The sequence below is a fragment of the Emydura macquarii genome, unplaced genomic scaffold (genome assembly GCF_026122565.2).
Source record: "Emydura macquarii macquarii isolate MOO-44397 ecotype Brisbane River unplaced genomic scaffold, CSIRO-AGI_Emac_v2 contig_1876, whole genome shotgun sequence".
In the NCBI taxonomy this organism is placed as follows: domain Eukaryota; kingdom Metazoa; phylum Chordata; order Testudines; family Chelidae; genus Emydura; species Emydura macquarii.
Genome location: NW_027132013.1, coordinates 13523680 through 13538608, shown reverse-complemented (window position 1 = coordinate 13538608; position 14929 = coordinate 13523680). Strand labels below are relative to the sequence as shown.

At 40.5% G+C, this 14929-nt stretch overlaps 1 protein-coding gene across 10 annotated transcripts in view; it reads right to left on the bottom strand.

Annotated features, from left to right (window-relative positions):
- Nucleotides 1-355: 355 nt before the first annotated feature.
- Nucleotides 356-14929, bottom strand: part of NR1H3 (nuclear receptor subfamily 1 group H member 3) — a 51240-nt gene continuing 36666 nt past the window's right edge. For 8 of the 10 annotated variants that reach the window (XM_067557700.1, XM_067557705.1, XM_067557701.1 and 5 more), the window contains 3 exons: nt 10229-10342; nt 9310-9404; nt 356-2189 (listed from right to left, as the gene is read on the bottom strand). In XM_067557700.1, the coding sequence (XP_067413801.1) occupies nt 2043-2189; nt 9310-9404; nt 10229-10342 (356 nt within the window). In that variant the 3' untranslated portion in view covers nt 356-2042. Of the gene's footprint in view, nt 2190-9309; nt 9405-10144; nt 10343-14929 lie in introns of all 10 variants that reach the window. The other 2 variants (XR_010921627.1, XR_010921626.1) reach the window with 2 other exon arrangements.

Genomic DNA, 14929 nt, shown 5'->3' with positions numbered 1-14929 from the left:
TATCTTTTATGTTATGCATATGTTTATAGTTAGAAGAGGTAGAAAGTGTAAAGTTAATAGCAATAATAATAATAATCTGAGTACCAATAAGCATTAAAAATTTATGCATATGTAATTTCTTTGTGTTTGTATAAATATGCAAAAGAGCATGCCTTCGGGGTCTCACACTGACCACTTGCTGGGAAGTGTCCGACCTCTGCAGAAATAAATCTTGGAGACTGCCCAACTACCTGCGTAAATCTCTTTTCTATCTGGTGCAGAGCTAACGAACCTCATTTGGAATATTTTTCCAACAGGTTCAAAAAAATACGACCTTATGCCACCTCTCATAGATGGTAAATCATAGCTAGCCAAATATTTTGTATTAGGCTTTATTCTTTTGTATAAACATTAACATTTCTCAAACAGATTAGTTAAAAATACAGATTTAAACAAGAAATTTTGCAACGAGTTATAAAAAAATGACAGATTATTTTACAGATTGTTACAAGTGCTTTACAAAGGTGCAGAATGAAGGCCAGAGGCAGGGGACCAACCTTGAGTGCAAAACAGACAAAAAGCCCTTGCAACAGGCATGGTGCTCACATACACAGCCCAAAACTACATGAGCCATATGAACTCAGGCTCTCGGATGCTCATTGGGAAGCAAATATACATCTATTAGAGAGAAAATACATGAGACCAGACAACTGGGGACTTGGTGTGTTAAATCTCTAGGATCAAATACAGTTGGTTGTTTCTTGCAGAACAAGGAACACATTTCGCAATGACACTTTTCTCTTTTGTCAAACAAATTATTATTCTAAATACTAAAATACTTATGGACCAAGAGGTGAGTGATTTTCACCATGCATAGGGTGGAGAAGAGAGGATTTAAGAAGAAGGGGGATACTCATCATACAGAGATAACTTCACATCCCATTAATCACTAACAAACAGCCATACATTTGGAAAGACTTTTAGCATAAGGGAGAAGACTTGGGCAGAGCTAGTTATGCTCAATATTCCTGCAGACAGGTTTCTGAGAGAGTTGTGCAGCCCATCAGTTAGGCAATGCCTGCTACTATGCTATAAATACAGTGCATTCTCTGTCCTCAGCTGATAATCTTCACTTTCCCTGGAACCCACTAAACATGCTAAAATTATGGTGATTCTTGATAGACTTCCACCACCTCTACTGCCCAGGCACTGATGCTTACATTCTTCTCTGTTCTCCCACACAAACCCAAACACAAAATCTATTCCATGTTTTTTTAAGTCTTTGCTTCCAGCTGCTAGCAAACTGAAAAATACTATAGTGACTGGCAACCTTATTAAAAAAAACAGCTAGATGATCCATGGTTTCTCTGTGGTACACAGAAGATGCTCCCTGCCCACAGAACAACTTTAAGTAAATGGCACTGCACATTCCAGAGATCTGCTTTCCAAAGAAGGCCCAGAATGAAAAGACAGCTCTAGAGATGAAGCTTCACAAAGAGGAAATGCCACCAATAGCCTCTTCTCTGGGAATCTTTGTGAAGGGCAGCACATAATAGAGACTTCAAATACATGGAATACAAAGAAACACCCAGCACATCCACATAAACTTCCCTGAGTTCCTCAAGTCCACATACACTGGGGACTCTGCCTCAAAAACCTTGGGGAAGCTTCTTGGGCTCTCAGTGAGGATTTAGCAAGTTCCTGCAAATTCACTTTCAGAATCAATGAGAAGGGAAGGATAGGTGGGTCAAATCCCCAGATCATGTACTTAGAAAAATGACAGACATTGAGGGAATATGTGGGTGGGATCTTCATCTTTACCATTCTGAGGTGTTTCACATGTTATCCCCATTCTGGGGGGCACTAAATCAAAGATTACAAAAACATCTGATTTATCCCAGCTGCCTTATGCACAGTCTCATCACATCAAAGAAACCACAGGCTCATCACTCTGCACTGCCCAGCCCACAATTCAGTGCTTTGGAGAGGAGAGGCTGGCTTCTTGTTAGCAAAGGATGGGAGATGGTGTTACTTCAGCAGGTCAATGCCCTGGGAGCACATAGTCACTCATGCACATCCCAGATTTCTGAAAGCAGGGGAGGGAGCTTCTTGTCCTGTAGTCGAAGGGCAAAAACCTGTTCGGAGTGGACACTGCTTAGAGTCCGAAGACTGACCAGTTTCATTAACATCCGTGGGAACATGAGGTGGTCCTGCAGGGTCACACAAATAGACAGTCAAAAGTAAATCCAGAATCTTGCTACAAGGCTAACCACCTACTGGATGCATTACAACACAAGCTAACATCCTTCAACACTAGCATCTCACAGTAGAGAATTGGATGGGAGTGCTCATGTGGAGAGTTCACAGCTACTCCAGATTCAGCCTTTCCAAGAGGGGGCTGCTGGGAGTGGTGCTGGATTATAGGCTGGGGGAGTCATAACTAGCGCTAAACAATAATTTATGTTTTAGTTTGGTGGTCAAAATTAAAAACTGGAAAAAAATCATTTTGGGTTGAATGAAAACATTTTGTTCAACCTGAAACAATTTTTGTTTCAGTTTTTTCATGTCTTTTAGAATCAATCTAACTAAATTTTGACTGAAACACTGTTTCAGAATGAAAAGTCAAAAAGTGTCTGCAGAGATTGTGTCAGCAGGAGGGCTTTGGTTTCCACAACCACGGAATGCTGTTCTGGAAAGGAGGACTGCTGGGAAGAGATAGGCTCCACCTGACAAAGAAGGGGAAGAGCATCTTTGGACATTGACTCGCTAACCAAGTGAGGGGTGATTTAAACTAGGTTCAAAGGGAGCAGGTAACATAAGCCTACAGGTAAGTGTAACAAAAGGCAATCTTAACAGAGAGCTAGATGTTGGGGATGAAGTGAAAAATTACAATAGGTTCATAGGAGGGGAAACAGTAAAGGAATCTGCTCGTCATCTTAAATATCTATATGCAAATTTAAGGAGTATAAGGAATAAACAGGAAGAAGTGGAAGTATTAGTACATAAGTCAAATTATTACTTAACTGTCATCACTGAGATTTGGTGGGATAAATCTCATGGCTGGAATATTAGTATAAAGGAGTATAGCTTGTTCAGGAAGGAAAAGAGGGAGGATATGTTGCATTATACATTAAAAATACACATGTTCTAAAGTCCAGAAGGAGGTGAGGGGCAGAGCAGTTGAAAGTCTCTGGGTGAAGATAAAAGGGGAAAACACAGTGGAAATGTCATAGCACTGGTCTACTATAGACCACCAAATCAGGAGGAGGAGGTATATGAGGTATTTCTAGAACAAATAATAGAAATAGTCAAAATGGAGACTTTAACTGCCCATACCTCTGTTGGAAAAGTAATACAGCAAAACATAAAATTTCCAATAGGTTCTTTGAATGAAATGGAGACAACTTCTTGTTTCAGAGGGTATAGAAAGTAAATAGCAGGACAGCCAATTTAGACTTGATTCTCACCAACAGGGAGGAGAAATTGGTTGAGAATCTGAAGGATGAAGGCGCCTTGAATGAAAGTAATCATGAAATGATAGAATCCGAAGACTGACCAATTTCATTAACATCTGTGGGAACATCAGATGGATGACAGGTGGAAATGATAGATTTCAAGATTCTAAGGACAGGACTGAGGAGTGAGAGCAGTAGAATAAAGACAATGGACTGCAAAAAAGCAGACTTTAACAAACTCAGAGAACTGATAGGAAAGGTCCCATGGGAAGAAGATCTAAGGCAAAATGGAAGCTCAGGAAAGCTCGCAGTTTCTCAGAGACAATATTAAAGGCACAATAGCATACTATCCCAATGCAAGGAAAGATAGAAAGACTAATAAGAAGCCATGACAGAGTGTGCCTGGCCCTTTAAGGCCCCCTGCTGAGGCCCTGTGGTCCTACCACACCCCGACTCAGGAAAGGAGTAGCAAAGGTGGGTCCTCCATGCCTGCCTACAAAGGCTGTGCAGAAGCAGCCAATCAGAATGAAGCAGGCTCATATAAAAGAAACTGCAGGAGCTGAACAAGTCAGTTCCTTGCTGGGAGCAGAGAGGAAAAGAAGGGGGTCTCTAGTCAGAGGCATTCAATGATCTGATTTACTAGCCCTGAGAACAAGAGGACCTGACTACTCTAACCCAAAGATAATGGGTGAAAAGAAAGAGCCTATGTGAAAAATGGCCCACAGAGAATAGCAGTAGCAAACTGGCGGCTGCAGTACATAGCTGCTGTTTACAGGGTCCCAGGGTTGGGACCTGGAGTAATGGGCAGGCCTGGGTTCACCCACTAGGAAAGTGACATAAGTCCTGAGAAGGGGACACTGAAGCCTCAGTGTTAAAGGGCCCAGAGACAGGGGTGACAGTGTGGTGAATGCCTTGTTGCCCCAGAAGGGGTTTGTTCGTTTATATTGACTGTGTGACTTGGCTGGATTGCTGAGCCACTGAAGACCCACCTAATGAGGTTGATAACCATGAGAAAACAGACTGCAGCACCACACCCAGCTGCCTAGAAGTGCTCAAGTTAGGTGAGTAGCCTCTGTCAGAGAGGCCAATATGGCTCAATCAGAAGCTCTCTGATGAACTTAAAATCAAAAAGGAATCCTACAAAATGTGTAAACATGGATAAATTGCTAAGGATGAGCAAAAAATAATGCAAGCATGTAGGAACAAAATCAGAAAGACTAAAGCACAAATGAGTTACGTATAGCAAAGAACATAAAAGGCAATAAAAAGAGGTTTTTATAAACTCCTCAAGAGAAAGGAAAGTGTAGGGCCACTACTTAGTGAGAAAGGAGAGCTAATAAAAATAAACTCAATAATAATAATGGGGGATTTCAACTATCCCCATATTGACTGGGGACATGTCACCTCAGGTTAGGGTGCAGAGAGAGAGTTTCTTGATCCCTTAACTGCTTCTTGGAGTAGCTACTCCTAGAACCCCCAAGAGGAGAGGCAATTCTTGATTTAGTCTTAAGTAGAGCACAGGATCTGGTCCAAGATGTGAACTGCTTGGTAATCGTGACCGTAACATAATAAAATTTAACATCCCGGGGGGAAGACAACGAAGCAGCCCACCATGGTAGCATTTAATTTCAGAAAGGGGAACTCCACTAAATGACAACATTAGTTAAACAGAAATTAAAAGGTACAGTGCCAGAAGTGAAACCCCTGTAAACTGCATAAAAACCTTTTAAAGACACCATAATAGAGGCTCAATTTAAATGTATGCCCTAATTTAAAAAACACAGTAAGAGGACCAAAAAAACAAATTAAAAGAAGCAGAGGCAAAAACACATCCTTTAAAAAGTAGAAGTTAAATCCTACAGAGGAAAATAGAAAAGAGCATAAACTCTGGCAAGTGAAGTGTAAAAATATAATTAGGAAGACCAAAAAAGGAATTTGAAGAACCGCTAGCAAAAGACTCAAAGTAACAGCAAAAAATGTTTAAGTACATCAGAAGCAGGAAGCCTGCTAAACAACAAGTGGTGCCACTAGACTATCAAGATGCTAAAGGAGCATTCAAGGAAGATAAGGCCATTGCAGAGAAACTAAATGAAATCTTTGCATCTTTCTTCACAGCTGAAGATGTGAGGGATATTCCCAAACTTGAGCCATTCTTTTTAGGTGACAAATCTGAGAAACTGTCCCAGACTGAGGTGGTGGTACAGAAAGTTTTGGAACACACTGATAAATAAAACAGTAATAGTCACCAGGACCAGATAATATTCACCCAAGAGTTCTGAAGGAACTCAGATGTGAAATTGCGGAACTACTCACTGTGGCATGTAACCTATCATTTTAAGTGAGTTTTTGTACCAGCTGACTGAAGAATAGCTAATGTGGTATCAATTTTTAAAAACATCTCCAGAGGTGATCCTTGCAATTACAGGCTGGTAAGCCTAACTTCAGTACTGGGTAAATTGCCTGAAACTATAGTAACTAACAGAATTATCAAATACTATAGTTTTTGTAAAGGGAAATCATGCCTCACCAGTCTACTAGAATTCTATGAGCGGGTCAACAAGCATGTGGACAAGTATGAGCCAGTGGATAAAGTGTACTTAGATTTTCAGAAAGTCTTTGACACGGTCCCTCATGAAAGGCTTTTAAGCAAATAAGCTGTCATGGGATAAGAGGGAAGGTCCTCTCCTGGATCAGCAACTGGTTAAAGAAAGGAAACAAAAGGTAGGACTAAATTGTCAGTTTTCAGAATGGAGAGAGGTAAATAGTGGTGTCCCCCAGGGGTCTGTACTGGGACCAGTACAGTTCAACATATTCATAAACGATCTGGAAAAAGGGATAACCAGTGAGGTGGCAAAACTTGCAGATCATACAAAACTACTCAAGATAGTCAAGTCCAAAGCAAACTGTGAAGAGTTACAAAGAATCTCACAACTGGGTGACTCTGCAACAAAATGGCAGATGAAATTCAATGTTGATAAATGCAAAGTAATGCACATTGGAAAACATCATCCTAACTATACATATAAAATGATGGGGTCTAAATTAGCTATTACCACTCAAGAAAGATCTTGGAAACCTTGTGGATAGTTCTCTGAAAACATCCACTTAATGTGCAGCGGAGTCAAAAAGCTAATATAAAGTTGGGAATCATTAGGAAAGGGATAAATAAGATACAGAAAATATCATATTGCCTTTTTATAAATCCATGGCACACCCACATCTTGACTACTACTTGAAGATTTGATCACTCCATCTCAAAAAACATATATTGGAATTGGAAAAGTTTCAGAAAAGGGCAACAAAAATTATTAGGGATATGAAAAAGCTTCCATATGAGGAGAAATTAATAAGACTGGGTGGGAAGTTTCAGCTTGGAAGAGAGACGACCAAGGGGGCATATGATAGAGGTCTATAAAATCATGACTGGTGTGGAGAAAGTAAATAAGGAAGTGTTATTTACTCCTAACACACAAACTAGGGGTCACCAGATGAAATTAATAGGCAGCAGGTTTAAAATGAACAAGAGGAAGTATTTCTTCACACAATGCACAGTCAACCTGTGGAACTCTTTGGCAGAGAATGTTGTGAAGGCCAAGACTATAACAGGGTTTAAAAAAAAAAAACTAGGTAAATTCATAGAGCATAGGTCATCTATCAATGGCAGGATGGGCAGAGATGCAAAACCATGCTCTGAAGTGTCTCTGGCCTCTAGTGTTTGCCAGAAGCTAGGAATGCACAATGGGATGGAGCACTTGATGATTACCTGTTCTGTTCATCTCTCTGAAGCACCTGGCATTGGCCATTGTCAGAAGGCAGAATACTGGGCTAGATGGACCAATGGTCCCACCCGGCATGGCCATTCTTATGTTCTTGTGCATCAAGAAGGCTGAAGTATTTAATGCCTATTTTGCTTCAGTCTTCACTAGAAAGATTAATGGTGACCAGATAATTAATACAATTATTAATAATAAGGTGAAAGAATACAAGTCAAGCCAAGACCAGAAAGAACAAGTCAAAGAATATTTAGATAAATTAGATGTATTAAAGGCAGCAGGGCCTGATGAAATTCAACATAGGCTACTTAAGGAACTAAGCAATCTTGTAACTGTTTGTGATTATCTTCAAGAATGCATGGATGACATGTGAGGTCCCAAAGGACCAAAGAAGGACAAACATAGTATCTACTTTTAAAAAGGGAAACTAAGAGAACCCAGGGAACAATATACCAGTCAGCCTCACTTTAATACTTGGAAAGATTACTGGAACAAATATTCAACCATCAGTTTGTAAGCACCTAAAGAATAATAGGGTAATAGCCAATATGGCTTTGTCAAGAACAAATCATGCCACACAATCTTAATTTCCTTCTCTGACAGGATTATTGACCAAGTGAATAGGGGGGAAGCTGTAGGTGTGATACACCTTGACTTTTAATAAGGTTTTTGACACAGTCCCACATTAGTCTCATAAGCAAACTAGGGAATTGTGGTCTAAATTAAATTAGTGTAAGGTGGACACAACTAATTGAAAGACCATACTCAGAGCAGTTATCAATGGTTTGCTGTCAAACTAGGAGAACGTATCTAATGTGGTCCCTCCAGGATATGTCCTGAGTTCAGTACTAGTCAATATTTCATTAGTGACTTGGATAATGGAATGAAGGGTATGATTATAAAATTTGAGGATGATACCAAACTGGGAGGGGTTACAAGCACTTTAGAGGACAGGATTAGAGTTCACAATGACCTGGAGAATTGGTCTGAAATTCAAAAAATGAAAGTCAGCAAAGACAAGTGCAAAGTACTACAGTTAGGAAGGAAAAAATCAAATGGACAACCATGAAAAGGAGAATAACTAACCATGCAGTAATACTGTTGAGAGGGATCTGGGGGTTACAGTGGATCACAAATTGAATATGAGATGTGATGGAGTTGTGGAAAAAGGCTAGTATTCTGGGGTGTATTAACAGGAGTGTTGTATGTCAGAAACAGTAGGTAACTTGTGGTTGGCACTGGTGAGGCCTCAGCTGGTGTACTGGGTCCAGTTCTGTGTACCACACTTTAGGAAAGATGTGGACAAACTGGAGAGAGTCCAGAGAGCAACAAAATATAAATGGTTTAGAATACCTGACCTGTGAGAAGGTTAAAAAAAACTTGGCATGTTTAATCTTGAAAAAGACAGAGTGGAGACCTGATAAGTCTTCAAATATGGTAAGGGCTGTTGTCTACTGAACCATGTCTGCTGAATGTAGGAAAAGTAGTAATGGGCTTAATCCTCAGGAAGGAAGATTTAGGTTAGATTTTAGGAAAAATTCTTAACTGAGGATAGCTAAGCAGTGGATTAGACTTCCAAGGGAGGTTGTGGAATCCCCCTCGCTGGATGTTTTTAAGAACAGAACAGGCTGAACAAACACCTGTCAGGGATAGTCTAGGTTTACTTGGTCCTGCCTCAGCACAGGGGACTAGACTAAATGATCAAGCAAGGTCCCTTCCAGCCCTACACTTCCATGATTTCATTAATCTATAATTTTTCCCAAAAAATTTGACCTAAACTATTTGCCAAATTTCACCCAAATCATGAAAAGTTTTGATTAACTGAAACTGCATTTTTTAACAAACTATTCATCCAAAAAATTTTGCCCACCTCTACTCACAACTCCTCTAGTTCCAGCCACTGCCAGTAGGAGACACTGTAGGGGAATAGCATGAGGGTGCCTGGCATAGGGGAATAACTAAAGGAAATGATGCATTACTTCTGACTGCAGAGGATTCATTCAGGGAGTGGGGAATTAGAGAGAGGAGAACTTCAATCATTAGTCATCTCTCACACATATACTTGAGTTCAATTAATTTTTAGGGCTCAGACAGGCACTTACATTTGGTCTGTGGATGCAAATGTAAGAATGAAGGGCCTCTACATAGGTGTGCTGCAGTCTCTCCACCAGGGACTGATCCTGCACATTCGGTCGGTCTGCCAAGAAGCAGGTTAGACATTAGTAGATAGCTGTAGGCAGCATGGCCAGTCTTGACATGGCATGCTAAATCTAATCCTAATCCCTGGACACGATGTACCCCTGAGCCTTGTCCAGCACTCTCCCTGTGAAATAGTATACAGCCAAGATGCCTCATGGAAGACAGCAGTTGTGAGAATCTGTTTCTCGTGTCTGTCTTTATCAGCCAAATTTAAAAAGGGTTAATGACTTGACTTTGTGGCAGGAGGCTATAGAGCTAAAGCAGCCTGGTCTAACTCACTGGGTATCACATTCCAGTTCCAATGGAGATGTGAGGGAGGGATAGGAGAAACTCCCCTGCAAGAGAGTCACTGGGAGAAATAATGAAAAATCAGAAAATACTGATCCTTCAGGGTGTAAATCAGAGCCAAGACTGATCCAACAACTTCTTTGTACAGCCCTTTAATGACTCAGAAGCTGTAACGGGCCCAGACTCCAAAATATCTTTCACTGACCAATAAATGTTGCTCCCGTGGGGTAGTAGTGACATGAACATTCCTCAGACAGTAAACTAATGGTTTCTAGAAGAGACAGACTACATTTCAGGTAATTGGGTGCAGGTCATGGAGCAGTGGAGAATTCCCCTCCTTATGGAGGGAACTCAGAAAGATTCTGAGTATGATTACTCAGAGCATATGTGGTACTGTTACTACAGCACCAATATTGGGCTCCTGACCCCTCTGCTATACCCTTGTCTCACCTCCTCAGCTTCTGACCCCACATCTTTCTCCTTCTTGTCCTTTGATTCTATGCTGCTGCTCCCAGCCCCCTTCCTTACTTTTACCTGCAGAGAAAATGTTGATGGCGATTAAAAGTGCATATTCAGCATCGTTGAGCTGTAGATCATTCATTCCCTTTGAAAACTCAAAGATGGGGTTAATGAACTCGAACTGCAGGCCTAGAGAAAACAGAAAAGAAAGGAATGGGAATTAGCACTGGCTGCTGCTCCCTGCCTCTCACCCTCAGGATGAGACTTCCAGTTTTCTTGCAGTGAATTACTGGAGGAGGGGGGAGGTCTGTGCCCATCCCTGCATTGCTGCAGAGTTCATGGGAGCAACTGCTCCCTTTTACCTCAGTATGTTCCAGGGCCAATGGCAAACTGGGTCCCTCCCTCACACTTCTCCACTATTGAGGAGTGTGTGTCAGACCCTGTGACAGAGTATTGAGGCTAGCACTAGAGCCAGCACGCTAATCACTATTAGTACTACTTACCTTCCCTGGAGAAGGTCTAATTGGACAGAGGTGTAGCTGAATACCAGGTCAGATTGGGGAGCCAACTAGTCCATTAAGAGGGAAGCTGTATAAAAGGGCATAGGAAGGTGTGCTTGGGATGGGAAAGAAAGAGTCTGACAAAGGGGGTCCTGTGAGTAGACCTCTTATCCCGCTCCTATTGGATAAGGGGTTAAAAAGTTGAAATATAGTGTGTAAAGGTGTGGAGACGCTGCTATGTATTGGTGGATGGATTAAAACACTGGAAAACTACACAGTGGTGTTGACAAGCAAGAATGTTTCAGTGTGGCCTGAGTTGGTGGAAGAGGTGGGGGTACGACATGCTGCTCTACCACAACTCAGGGCCTCATCCAGGATATTGTCTGTACCCATGTGAATGGAGAACCTGATGAAGAAGCTGGTGTAGATGTTTGACAGTCCAGGCAACGAATAAGCTTTATGTAAAGGATGCCTTCGGGACTTCATAATGGAATGGGCTCAGGGTTGATGAATAATTTCCCATCACTCCCAAAAGGAATAACTGGAGTTGTTAAATTCCATCCACAATATATTTAATAACATGGAAACTTTTTAAAGACACCATAATAGAGGCTCAATTTAAATGTATACCCCAAATTAAAAAACACAGGAGGACCAAAAAAGTGTAATACACTTATGAAATAAACAGCAGGATCTTATTCCGAGGACAAGGCAGTATGCCGCGTTTATCCACTGTGGATAAACAACAAAGTAAAAGAAGCAGAGGCAAAAAGACATCCTTTGAAAAGTGGAAGTTAAATTCTATTTAGGAAAACAGAAAGGAGCAAAACTCTTTAGTAAGTGAAGTATAAAAATATAATTAGGAAGGCCAAAAAAGAATTTGAAGAACAGCTAGTCAAAGACTCAAAAAGTAACAGCAAAATTTTTATAAGTACATCAGAAGCACGAAGCCTGCTAAACAACCAGTGGGCCACTAGACCAGTGTTTCCCAATTGGTGTGCTGTGGCACACTGCTGTGCAGTCAGGCCTGAATAGGTGTGCCACAGAATTTTTTGAAAAACTACTTGAAGAGTTCTGGATTGGCTCATGAATATTCATGAGCTCATTTGGAGACTAACTGGTGGTGTGCCTCAAAATAATTAAAGGTATCAAGGTGTGCCATGGCAGAGAAAAGGTTGGGAACCATTGCACTGGACAATCGAGATGCTAAAGGAGCACTCAAAGAAGATAAGGCTATTGTGGAGAAACTAACTGAATTCTTTACATCAGTCTTCACGGCTGAGGATGTGAGGGAGATTCCCAAACCTGAGCCATTCTTTTTAGATGACAAATCTGAGCAACTGTCCCAGATTGAGGTGGCATTAGAGGTGGTTTTGGAACAAATTGATAAATTAAACAGTATTAAATCACAAGAACCACATGGTATCTACTCCAAGAGTTCTGAAGGAACTCCATTGTGAAATTGCAGAACTACTAACTGGTATGTAACCTATCATTTAAATCAGCTTCTGTACCAGATGACTGGATGATAGCTAATGTGACACCAATTTTTTAAAAAGGCTCCAGAGGCAATCCTGGCAATTACAGATCAGTAAGCCTAACTTCAGTACCAGGCAAATTAGTTGAAACTATAGTAACTAACAGAATTAGCAAACAAATATATGAATACAATTTGTTGGGGAACAGTTACGGTTTTTGTAAAGGGAAATCAACCTACTAGAATTCCTTGAGAGGGTCAACAAGCATGTGGACAAGAGTGATATAGTGTACTTAGATTTTCAGAAAGCCTTTGACAAGGTCCCTCACCAAAGGCTCTTAAGCAAAGTAAGCTGTCATGGGATAAGAGGGAAGGTCCTCTCCTGGATCAGTAACTGGTTAAAGAAAGGAAACTAAGGATAGGACTAAATAGTCAGTTTTCAGAATGGAGAGAGGTAAATAGTGGTGTCCCCCAGGGGTCCATACTGGGACTAGTACTGTTCAACATATTCATAAATGATCTGGAAAAGGGGGTAAACAGTGTGGTGGCAAAACTTGCAGATGATACAAAACTACTCAAGACAGTTAAATGCAAAGCATACTATGAAGAGTTACAAAGGATCTCACAAAACTGGGTGACTGAGCAACAAAAAGGCAGATGAAATTCAATGCTGATAAATGCAAAGTAATGCACATTGGAAAACATAATCCTAATTATACATATAAAATGAAGGGGTCTTAATTAGCTGTTATCACTCAAAGATCTTGGCGTCATGGTGGATAGTTCTCTGAAAATATCCACTCAATGTGCAGCAGCAGTCAAAAAAGCTAACAGAATGTTGGGAATCATTAGGAAAGGGATAGATAAGACAGAAAATATCGTATTGCCTCTTTATAAATCCATGGTACACCCACATCTTGAATACTGCATGCAAATCTGGTCACATCATCTCAAAAAAGATATATCAGAATGGGAAAAGGTACAGAAAAGTGCAACAGAAATTATTAGGGGTATGGAAAAGCTTCCATATGAGGAGAGATCAATAAGATTGGGACTTTTCAGCTTGGAAGAGAGACGACCAAGGGGGCATATGATAGAGGTCTATAAAATCATTACTGGTGTGGAGAAAGTAAATAAGGAAGTGTTATTTACTCCTTCTCATAACACAAGAACTAGGAGTCACCAAATGAAACTAATAGGCAGCAGGTTTAAAACAAACAAAGTATTTCTTCACAGTCAATCTGTGGAACTCATTGCCAGAGGATGTTGTGAAGACCAAGATTATAATGGGGTTCAAAAAGAATTTCATGGAAGATAGGTTCATCAATGTCTATTAGCCAGGATAGGCAGGGATTGCTGTTTGCCAGAGGCTGGTAATGGCCGATGGGATAGATCACTTGATGATTATCTGTTCTATTTATTCCCTCTGAAGCACCTGGCATTGGCCACTGTCGAAAGATAGGATACTGGGCTGGATGGACCACTGGTCTGACCCAGTATGGATGTCATATGTTCTTAACCATAATATGATTAAGTTCAACATTGCCAGGTGAGGAATTTACCAAAAACTTAGCAGGGTGCCACTCACTTTTTAGAAAAAGGGATTTAAAAAATAGAAAAATGAAACAACTAAGTCAAACAGGCCCTAAAACCAACGTGAAAAAATTAAAATCCTTAGATTAAGTGGCTACTCAAGTGACAAAGTTCAAGAGGTTATTCCAGCTATTCAGCCTCTGGAAATGGAAATCCAACCCAAGTAAATCCAATAGAAAGGAACAAACTATGGTAATAAAATGGAAGATAGAAATTAGGAAGGAGTTGGCAGAGCAGATAGACAAAGACATAAAAACAAATACCAAAATAATTATTTAAGTGTCAGAAACAGGAAGTTTACAAGAAAACTAATATCTGCTGGACCACCACAGAGCAATGGGAACAACTAAAGTGCCCAAGGTCACTGAAAAGACGCTAGATTTCTCTACTTAGTCTTCACCACAGGGGAAGATACTCCTGGATCTACTCTTTCCAAGTAGTAAAGATGAGGCACACTCAGAGATTGAGGTGACAGAAAAGGAGGTGCTGGAACAAAACATCACCAGACCAGATGGCAGAGTGGGGTTAATGCATAGGCACTACATGCCCCTGCTTAGCACCCCAGCTTGTGGAGATCAGAATCTCAGCTTTCATTTAAAAAAAGGACATTTCAAGCCCTCACGGTCTCAAGGGAAAGCTTGATAACATCAATTGAGTGAGGATGATGTCCACCTGAGTGTTCAAATAGCCTGAAAAAATAACTCCAAGAGGTATGAACTAGACTTCTTCAGTACAGTATGTCAACAAAATAATAGATAAAGGAGAGTGCCAACTGATATAACTGACTTCCTCTTTCAAATCAGCCTTTGTCAAAGTCCCTCACAAGAGGTTATAAAGGAAACTAATTTGTCATGTGTTGAAAAGCAAAGTTATGTCATGGCTCAAACTAACTAAGATACAGAAAATAAAGAACAAGAATAAATGGGTCCTAACAAAGCTAGATAAAAACATAGTATGGTAGACGAAATGTAGCACTGACAAGTCCAAGTTGGAAAGAATTATCTGAATTACTCATACACACTACTAGATTCAGCGTGAACAGGTCAATGAAGACCTCTGATCAGTGTGCAACAGCCAAAAACACACAAATGTATGGCTGCATAAGGAGTGGAATAGAAAGTTGTACTGAAATTATTATAATAGCTTTATATATATATCAATGGTACACCCTTACCTAAAATATTGTGTTCCATTCTGGTTCTATAC